The 9,864-nt window shown below is 51.3% G+C and overlaps 1 protein-coding gene across 1 annotated transcript in view; it reads left to right on the top strand.

Annotated features, from left to right (window-relative positions):
* PFAS (phosphoribosylformylglycinamidine synthase) overlaps window positions 1-9,381 on the top strand; it is a 17,127-nt gene extending 7,746 nt beyond the window's left edge. The window contains exons 11-27 of the mRNA XM_007952233.2: window positions 3,316-3,389; window positions 3,499-3,655; window positions 3,931-3,992; window positions 4,138-4,299; window positions 4,575-4,700; window positions 4,838-4,969; window positions 5,242-5,472; window positions 5,641-5,821; window positions 5,906-5,989; window positions 6,189-6,344; window positions 6,557-6,676; window positions 7,005-7,150; window positions 7,278-7,485; window positions 7,632-7,723; window positions 7,810-7,924; window positions 8,652-8,975; window positions 9,071-9,381. Coding sequence (XP_007950424.1) covers window positions 3,316-3,389; window positions 3,499-3,655; window positions 3,931-3,992; window positions 4,138-4,299; window positions 4,575-4,700; window positions 4,838-4,969; window positions 5,242-5,472; window positions 5,641-5,821; window positions 5,906-5,989; window positions 6,189-6,344; window positions 6,557-6,676; window positions 7,005-7,150; window positions 7,278-7,485; window positions 7,632-7,723; window positions 7,810-7,924; window positions 8,652-8,975; window positions 9,071-9,381 — 2,681 coding nt within the window. The remainder of the gene's footprint in view (window positions 1-3,315; window positions 3,390-3,498; window positions 3,656-3,930; window positions 3,993-4,137; window positions 4,300-4,574; window positions 4,701-4,837; window positions 4,970-5,241; window positions 5,473-5,640; window positions 5,822-5,905; window positions 5,990-6,188; window positions 6,345-6,556; window positions 6,677-7,004; window positions 7,151-7,277; window positions 7,486-7,631; window positions 7,724-7,809; window positions 7,925-8,651; window positions 8,976-9,070) is intronic.
* The last annotated feature ends 483 nt before the right edge of the window (window positions 9,382-9,864 follow it).

Genomic DNA, 9,864 nt, shown 5'->3' with positions numbered 1-9,864 from the left:
TGTCTTGACTTCCCTACCATCCAGAAGTTCTGTAACAACACAGTTTTTTCCCTCTTTTTGGTTTGTAGTTGTCCTCATTTGTCAATTGATGTCTCTGGTTCCCTGTTTACAATCTTGTAGGCTTGTTTACTTTGGATGCTTTCATAGGTGGGTTAGTTTCTGGGTTATATCATCATGAGTGTTAGTGGTCAGTTGTTGTTGGCTGTTGTTGCTGTTCTGTCCAAAGGGCTCCTTTAGCATCTCTTGTAAGGTTGATCTGGTTTTAACAAGTTCCCTTAATTTCTGCTTATCTGGAAATATCCTAATTTCACCATCATATTTGAGGGACAGTTTTGCTGGGTATAAATTCTTGGTTGAAAATTTTTCTCTTTCATGGTTCCCTGTTTACAATCTTGTAAGCTTATTTTACTTTGGATACTTCCATAGCTGTGTTGGTTTCTGGGTTATGTTATCTTGTGTATTAATGGTCAGTTGTTGCTTGCTCTTATTGGTTCTCTGTTCAAGGGCTCTTTTTAGCATCTCTTGTAAGGTTGGTCTGGTTTTAACAAATTCCCTTAATTTCTACTTATCTGGAAATCTCCTAATTTCACCATCATATTTGAGGGACGGTTTTGCCAGATATATAATTCTTGGTTGGAAATTTTTCTCTTTCAGGGTTTTATATATACCACCCTATTGCCTTCTCCCTTGCATGGTTTCTGCTGAGAAATCAGAGCTTATTCTTATTGGCTGTCCTTTGTAAGTAACTTTTCATTTTTCCCATTCTGCTTTCAGAATTCTTTTTTGTCTTTGGTTTTGATGAGTTTGATAATGATATGTCTTGGTGATTTTCTTTTGGGGTCCATCCTGTTTGGTGTTCATTGGACTTCCTGAATTGATATATTCTCATCTTTAATCATTTTAGGGAAGTTCTCTTCCAACAACTCTTGGACAATTTTCTCAGTGATTTTCCTGTTCTGGAATTCCGATTACATGTAGCTTATTCTTTTTGATGGTTTCCCACATGAACCTTAGGCTTTCTTCATTTTGTTTTGATCATTTTTCTGACTGATCCCTTTCCAAAGAAGTTTTCAGGTATTTGTCTTGAATCTCATGAATTCTATCTTCCATTGATTCGATTCTACTCTTTTGCCCTTTCAATGTGTTATCTATTTCTGAAAATTTAGTATTAATCTTCTGGATTTCTTTCAGTAGATTTTGTATCATTTCTAGTTTTTCATTTATTTTGTCATTTTGTTCTTGTATTTTCTTCTGATATTGTTCTAGGATTTTGTCTGTGTTTTCCTTAATTTTGTCAGTGTTTTCCTTATCTATCTCTCAATCCTTTGAAGATACCTAAATATAATTCTTTTGAATTCCTTATCAGGGAGTTCCAGTACTGCTTCTCCTCAGTGATATGTTCTGGGTCTGTATCCTGTTCCCTTGTTTCTACCACTTTGTCTTGCTTCTTTGTGTGGACTGTGGTGGTCTTTTGTCTTGGAGACATTGTGATGTTGTATTTAGATCTCTATTAACTGTTTGTGAAGAGCAGCTAAGGGTGAGTCAGGCTCCTCTAGGTGGTTTTTTATCGTTGCCAGTTGGTGGAGAAGGAAGTGGTGGCTCTTACTCAGTAAACGGAGCTGCAGAAGGTGCAGGTGTAGTTGTCGTATGGGCATTGTTGCTGTCTGCCACTTAGTTAGACAAAAACAACAATTGAAAAACCATCAAAAAAGTAAAAGCAAGCAGACAAAAAACACACCACATAAACACACAAGAAACAATCACCAAAAAAGAAAAAAAATGCTGCAGTATCTGGGGATAGGGAAGTAAGAGAAAAAAGGTAGAGTAGGAGAATAATGAAGAAAAAAATGGGAAAAATGCAAAAAGAAAAGGAATTAGGTTAACCATGAGAAAGGGAAAAAAATGGGAACCAGGAACAGGGAAGAGAGATAAAGCTGAAAACTAGAATCTGGAAAGGAAGAATAAAGAATAATAGTAAAAAGGACACACAAAATAATAATTTTAAAACAGATAAAAAGAAACAAACTGAAAAAAAGGAAAAAAGAATATGGGCAGGGCGGGGCACCCAGGCTCTGTCTCAGCACACAGACTGGGATGGAATTCTTGCCAGCCCAGAAGGTGGGTGGGAGTGAGGGATAGCCGCCCCTCTGTTCACCAAGAGGATGTGGGGTCTAAGAGTAACGAGAGGAATATTGCACCTTTCCAGTTGTTCTTATTCTGAATGTCCTTGTGGTTCCCAGCAAGTGGAGCCTATTCTTAGGTCCCTGGAATCTGGGCAAGTGCTGTCGTTTCAAATATCCAAAATGGTCCAACCATTTGTAAACATTCAAAATGGCTGCATCCTCTGGACAGGCAAAAGTCCACAGCTCAGCCCGTCTTCCTCTTCGCTACTTCCCCTTTCGTTCACCAGCCACAGTGCAGTCCTCTGTGCAGCCCCTGGCTAGCAGGGCCAATTTTTAGGTTAATTATTAGGTCCTAACACCACTCTGCGATATTCAAGCTGTGTGTCCCATCAGGATCACTGACAGATTGCAGCTCTGTATGTCTCCTTTTTCGGTGTTTTCATGAAGGTTCTTTTGCTACTTGGAGTTGAGTCCACTTCTATATCCTTCCCTTCAAAGCTCAGGGCTCCAGGATTATCTTCTGTATCTGTATTAGTTGGTTCCCCTTTTCGTTGTTGAAGAGGGTCTGTGCAGCCTGTCTGCCTATTCCGCCATCTTACCGGAACTCCTATTTTTAATGCTGTTGTAAATGGATGTACACTGCATGTTGCTTTTTCACTTAGCAATATATCTTGAAGATAATTTCATATTGATAAGTAATTCTTTATTTTGGTGGCTTAGTGTTCCATTGTAAGGATGTACCATAATTTACTTAATCGGTTTTCTGTTGCTAACATTTAGAATATTTCCTGTCTTTTTTTTTTTTTTTTTTTAATTGTTATTTAGGTGAAAGTTTACAGAGCAAATTCATTTTCCATACAGCAGCTTACATACACTTTCTTATTTCCTGTCTTTTGCTAACAAAAATGCAGTGTTCAATAATCTTGTACATAGGTGATTTTTGTACCTGAGTGTATAACTCTCTCCTTGAAGTATATTTATCCAATCAGAGGATTTTTGGAATTTGGAGTTTTGATCAATATTGTTTAATTGTCCTCTGTACAAGTTTTGTTTTCCCGTCAGCCCAGTGGGAGTGTTGGAGACCCTGCTGTCCTAGGAGCAGCTTTCCTTTATCCTCACACTTCCTTGCTTTGGTGGCCCCTGCTCGTGGCTTCCCCAGTGTTCCAATTCTGCCTTTCTTCCTTCTTCACAGGCATGGAGGTTGTGAAGGTTGGGGGGCCTGTGTATAGGATTGGAGTTGGAGGTGGAGCTGCTTCATCTGTTCAGGTGAGTGGGAAGAGCTGAAGGCACAGACCACATCGTGTCACTGGGCCCCATAGGTAGGGTTTGGAATTCCTGGCCTCCCAGAGCTGAGCTTTGGCTTCTGTTCCCCCAGGTGCAAGGAGACAACACCAGTGACCTGGACTTTGATGCTGTGCAGCGGGGGGACCCAGAGATGGAACAGAAGATGAACCGTGTGATTCGGGCTTGTGTGGAAGCCTCCAGGGGAAACCCTATCTGCAGCCTCCACGACCAGGGCGCTGGTGGCAATGGTGAGGGAAGGGGCTGGGATAGGGGGCTGGTCTGCCAGATTTGGTTTGGGAAGAGGTGTTGAGGATCTGCAGCCAATCACCCAGCTCTGTGACCCTTTCTCCAGCCCATGTACATTGTGGGCAGGTTCAGGTAGGGCTGGAAGCTTTACTTGATGGGATGGTTGATGGTGATGAGTGGCCTGGTAGCAGCTCCTTTGGAGGCTGGGAGCTGCCTTTTGTGGGCCTGGCTCTGATTGTGGCCAGATGACCACCTCACCCTGCAATTTTCTCACCAGGCAATGTCCTGAAGGAGTTGAGTGACCCAGCTGGAGCCGTCATTTACACCAGTCGCTTCCAGGTGCGTCTCATCCCCTAAAGTCTGGTATTTCCCCACTCAGGTGGCTCCAGCCGGCCCTACCCATCTTTTCCCCATTCCCAGCAACTTCCTGAGACTGGGGCGTGCCCACTGATCCTCCTTTTTTTTCCACCTCATGCATGTGCAGCTTGGGGACCCAACCCTGACTGCCCTGGAAATCTGGGGGGCTGAGTACCAGGAGTCAAATGCACTCCTGCTGAGAGCCCCTGACAAGGACTTTCTGAGTCGGGTCAGTGCTCGGGAACGCTGCCCAGTCTGCTTCGTGGGCACTATCACAGGAGACAGGAGGGTGAGTTGGCCCAGTGGTCAGTAGTGGGTTGAGCTGCCTGGGTGTGGCGCCAAAGAAGAATTGTCAAGGGAAAGAGGTGAGAGGAGTAAGATGGCAGATGGCAACAGACAGGTTGTTCGGGGGTGGAACGTAGGAGGTACAGAAGGGTAGGACCTCACTTAGTAAGGGAAGCCAAAAGGGGTATGAGAAAAGCATTGCTGTCCCAATTCCTAGGGGTGTTTACTACTGGTGTTCTGTGTCTCCTTCCCTCTGGGTGGTGTCCCTGTGGCACATAGATAGTGCTGGTGGATGATCGGGGGTGTCCTGTGGGAAGAAATGGCGAGGGAGACGCCCCTGCAATTCTTCCTCCGACTCCTGTGGACCTGGAGCTGGAGTGGGTGCTGGGCAAGATGCCTCGGAAGGTAAGTGGGGGTGGGATGATGTTTCTCCCTCTGAGATCCAGCCCTGCAGACTGCCCTTTACCCTACTTGTGCTCCGCCTCCTGTGTCCCGTACTCTGCTCCCAGGTGCTAATGCTCCCCTATCCCTGTGTGTTGCAGGAGTTTTTCCTTCAGAGGCATCCTCCTATGCTGCGGCCGCTGGCCTTGCCCCCAGGGCTGAGCGTGCACCTGGCACTGGAGCGGGTTTTGAGGCTGCCAGCTGTGGCCAGCAAGCGCTACCTCACCAACAAGGTCCTCACTGCACCCTTGCTCTGCCTTTAGCCCTCTGCCTCCTTCCACCCATCCACCCGGGCCTCCCACACATGGGGGCTGCTCTAGGAGAGGAGTGGCAGGGCCGCTACCCTGATTGTCTGGTCTTCCTGCCATCTGCCTTCTAAGTGGAGCTCTCCTCTCCATGTTGGGAGAGCCAGGCCTCCCAGAGCTCCTGAGGGACCTGGGGTGGAGGAGAGGAGCACACGCTTTCCCTGTCTCTTGCCTCTCACCACCCACGCCTGGTTTTCTAGGTGGACCGCTCCGTGGGTGGTCTGGTGGCGCAGCAGCAGTGTGTCGGGCCACTGCAGACTCCTCTGGCAGATGTAGCAGTTGTGGCACTGAGTCACCAGGAGCTTGTGGGTGCCGCTACGGCCCTGGGAGAGCAGCCAGTCAAGAGCCTGCTGGACCCCAAGGTCGCTGCCCGGCTGGCTGTGGCAGAGGCCCTCACCAACCTGGTTTTTGCTCTGGTCACTGACCTGCGGGTGAGTACCCTGGCTCCTGCCCTGGAATCGCACGCCTTTGGGATATTTGCATGGCTGCTGTGTCCTTAGCCTTCCACCCTTCATGCTCATTATTGCCTAGTCCCTCCGTCACTCCTGACTCTGCATCTCTTTCTTCCTCTTTCATGCCATGTCTTCACCGCCTCTCAGGATGTGAAGTGCAGTGGGAACTGGATGTGGGCAGCCAAGCTCCCAGGAGAGGGCGCCTCTCTGGCTGATGCCTGTGAGGCCATGGTGGCAGTGATGGCAGCCCTGGGCATAGCAGTAGACGGTGGCAAAGACTCTCTCAGCATGGCTGCCCGGGTGGGCACTGATACTGTGAAGGCTCCTGGTGAGGCCCAGGGCTACAGGCAGAGGGTGAGGAACTGTGGGGCTAGGCTGGCATCTGCTCTATCTTACTCTTCTGGCTCCGCAGGGTCCCTGGTCATCTCAGCCTATGCTGTGTGTCCGGATATCACAGCCACTGTGACCCCGGACCTCAAGCATCCTGGAGGGAAAGGTATAGTTCTTCCCCTTCCTTAATGCCTTAGGTGTTCAGAGTGTGGTCTCTTGTGCGAGGTCTGTGTTGTGAGCACTAGGCCCCCTCCTTGTGGGGCTGTGGTGCTTTCTGGAACTTGGGGGTTGGAAGACGTCTCGCTGTAGGTGGGAGCCACAGTGCTGTGGGTCCGTCTCCCTCATCCTTTCCCTGTCTCCCCCAGGTCGTCTGCTCTACGTGCCTCTGAGCCCTGGGAGGCACCGGCTGGGGGGCACGGCTCTGGCCCAGTGCTTCTCCCAGCTTGGGGAGCAGCCTCCCGACCTGGATCTTCCTGAGAACTTGGTGCGTGCCTTCACCATCACCCAGGGGCTGCTGAAGGGTGAGTGAGGCCCTGGGGGGAGATGGTGTGCATGGTCTCAGACATGTATGTGGCAGACTTCCCCAGCTGAGCATGTAGGGTTGGAGCAGAGAGCCCTTCCTTCTGGTTCTCTAGGTCCACATTCTCACGTACTCTACCTGACGCTCCAGAAGGTGGGTGGGGCCATCAGGTTTGCGCCTTGAGGTTGCTGAGCTCTTTTCTCCTCCCTCCAGACCGCCGCCTTTGCTCAGGCCATGATGTCAGTGACGGAGGTCTCATCACCTGCCTACTGGAGATGGCCTTTGCTGGGAATTGTGGGATAGAGGTGGACGTGCCTGCCCCTGGGGTTGATGGTGAGGACCTGGTCAGGCCCGGGTTGCCATCCCCCCCCCCATCTCTAATAGCCTGCCATGCAGACCCTACGCCCTATTGGAGAATGATGTGTCTCTACCCTCTTTTCCCTGTGTTCCATGCTGCCCTCCCTGGTCACTGAATCAGATGGCACCACCATGCTCCTGACTACACCTCTCTGACTTCCCATAGCACTTGGGGCAACATGCTTGACCCCCCTTTCCCAGCTCTCACTCCACCCCGACCCTTGGCCTTGATCATACACTCCTGACTCGCTCTGCGTCCCTGGCAGCCCTCCAGTCACCCTGACTTCCCCCGTTGCTTTCCCAGCACTGTCTGTACTATTTGCGGAAGAACCAGGGCTGGTGCTGGAGGTGCAGGAACCAGACCTCACCCAAGTGCTGAAGTGTTACCGGGATACTGGCCTGCACTGCCTAGAGCTGGGCCGCACGGGCAGTGCTGGGCCCCACACCATGGTGAGGAAGTGAGGGAGAGGGCAGTGGGGAGGCGGTGGGCGGTTCATCTCTTGGGCAACCTGGTGGGGGCGCAGCATTGCTTGGGCATCCTTTCTCGGAGCCCTGGATCCGTTTGTCCCTCTCCTAGGTACGAGTGGCAGTGAATGGGACTCTGGTTCTGGAGGAGCCTGTGGGGCAGCTGCGAGCCCTCTGGGAGGAGACGAGCTTCCAGCTGGACCGCATGCAGGCAGAGCCACGCTGCGTGGCAGAGGAGGAGCAGGGGCTGAGGGAGCGGACAGGGCCCACCTACTGCCTGCCCCCCACCTTTCCCAAAGCTTCTGTGCCCAGGGAACCTGGTGAGGGAGTATGTGGTTTCCTCAGGGCATTGGATCTGAAGGCTGGGGCCCAAGACGTGGGTGTCTGGGCCCTCCCTAGAAAAGGTGCTAGGGGGGTTGGGGTGGGAAAGTAGCCCTCTGGCCCAGAGACATGCCTTCTTCTCCAGGTGGCCCTGCCCCCCGAGTTGCCATCTTACGAGAGGAGGGTAGTAATGGAGACCGGGAGATGGCCGATGCCTTCCATTTGGCTGGGTTTGAGGTGAGCAGGGTGGCTAAGCGGAGCTGGGGCTAGCGTTCTTGGCTCAAGACTGTATGTCCTCTGACATCCCCTTGCTGTCCCGCCAGGTGTGGGATGTGACCATGCAGGATCTCTGCTCTGGGACCATTGGGCTGGACACCTTCCAGGGTTTGGCTTTTGTGGGCGGCTTCAGCTATGCAGATGTACTGGGCTCTGCCAAAGGTCAGCCTGTGGTCATCTTCACACTCCCTTCCATACATTCCTCAGCTCCCTGCCTCCTACCTGGGAATTAGCCTCTCCCCTCTGCATAGCTTGGAGCAAGTGGGCTGCATGCCAGCAAGGGCCTACAGGTGATTTAAGAGGCAGGTAGGCTGATGGTTTACCAGCCTGCAGGGTATATAGCCTGTCTCAAGGGGAAGCTCCAGCAGCTTACCCTGTAGGAAAGTTGTCTCAACAACAGCTCCAGTCTGTTTTTCGAGAGAAGCCAAAATTCCAGATTTTTATAGAAATCTTACTTTCAAATGTCCCTGGATGACACAAACAGTTAAGCACTCAACAGCTAGCTGAAAGGTTGGTGGTTCAAACCCACTCAGGCACCTTGGAAGACAGGCCTGGAGATGTGCTTCCAAAAGGTCACAGCCTTGGAAACCTCGTGGTGCACTTTTACTCTGACACGTGTAGAGTTGCCATGAGTTGCAGTCAACTGTAGCAACTAACAACAATAACAAAAATAAATGTTAGGGAACTAAAGGTTTTTGAAAATGTGCTGGCCAAACCAGAAACTAATTGTGGGCCATCTCCGACCTGAGCTTGTCCTGAGCTGTGCAGAATGGGGCTTCTGGTGGAGTGGAGTGGTGTGGGGGAAGGGAAGCAGCCAGGCCTCTCCATTCCCTGCTCCACCTTCTCTGGGGCCTTCTAGGTATCACCCCAACTTAACTGTTCCCTCCAGGGTGGGCGGCTGCTATCACTTTTCATCCAAAGGCCGGGCCTGAGCTGTGGCGTTTCCGGAAGCGGTCAGACACCTTCAGCCTGGGTGTGTGCAATGGTTGTCAGCTGCTGGCTTTGCTGGGCTGGGTCGGAAGTGACCCCCAAAAGGAAGCTGTGGAGACGAGCTGTGACTCCTGGCCAGCCCAGCCAGGCCTCCTGCTGCGCCACAACCTGTCAGGGCGTTATGAGTCTCGCTGGGCCAGTGTGCGTGTGGGACCTGGGCCGGCCCTGATGCTTCAAGGGATGGAGGGCGCTGTGCTGCCTGTCTGGAGCGCCCACGGTGAAGGTCAGGACCCACCATGGGGTCGGGGAGGTCTCAGGTTGAGTGATGGGCAGAGGCCTTAAAGAAGCTTTGCTCTCGCTTCTCTTCCCCCTTTCCAGGCTACATGACATTTTATCCTCCGGAACTCCAAGCCCAGATCGAGGCCAGGGGCTTGGCTCCACTGCAGTGGGCAGATGATGACGGGAACCCCACAGAGCAATACCCACTGAATCCCAACGGCTCCCCGGGGGGTGTGGCTGGCGTTTGTTCGCCTGATGGCCGCCACCTGGCTCTCATGCCTCACCCTGAGCGGGCTGTGAGGCCTTGGCAGTGGGCGTGGCGGCCCCCTCCGTTTGACTCTCTGACCACCTCCCCCTGGCTCCAGCTCTTCATCAATGCCCGAAACTGGGTCCGGGAGGGAGGCTGCTGAGCAGGCCGGGCAGTTCACACAGGACTCGTGTTGGGCCCTGGGGTGTCTGCTGCTCTCCTCCCCCATCATCTGCAGAAGCCGCCTGTGTATTTCCAAGTCTGTCTCAGACAGACAAGGACCAAAATGCCAAAGATCGCAGCCATTTGTATAATCTGCTCACTTTTTGCCTTTTTCCGGTTGCCCTACCCTAACACTTGTCCTTGTTTGGGCCCAGGAAGCAACAGTGGTTCACAGTGGAAGTTAGGATGCCTGTGGTGAAAGGCCCTATCCCACTGGCCCTACTTCATCCAGTGACCACCATGGCCTTCATGTCCCTCATCTGGACTCTGACGGACGCTTTATGCCCTCTCTTCTTCACTGGAGTTTATGGGATGGGCAAGTCAGCCTCTCAGTACTTCAGTGTTTTCATTTGAAAAACGGCACAAGTTTTCTGGGTTTTTCTGTAGAATGCTATGCTGCCCTAAATGTAAGGAATTGTTTGCG

The sequence above is a fragment of the Orycteropus afer genome, unplaced genomic scaffold, assembly GCF_000298275.1.
Source record: "Orycteropus afer afer isolate SDZICR_OR568_19922 unplaced genomic scaffold, OryAfe1.0 scaffold00330, whole genome shotgun sequence".
Taxonomy (NCBI): domain Eukaryota; kingdom Metazoa; phylum Chordata; class Mammalia; order Tubulidentata; family Orycteropodidae; genus Orycteropus; species Orycteropus afer.
This window is presented reverse-complemented; position numbering and strand designations above follow the sequence as displayed.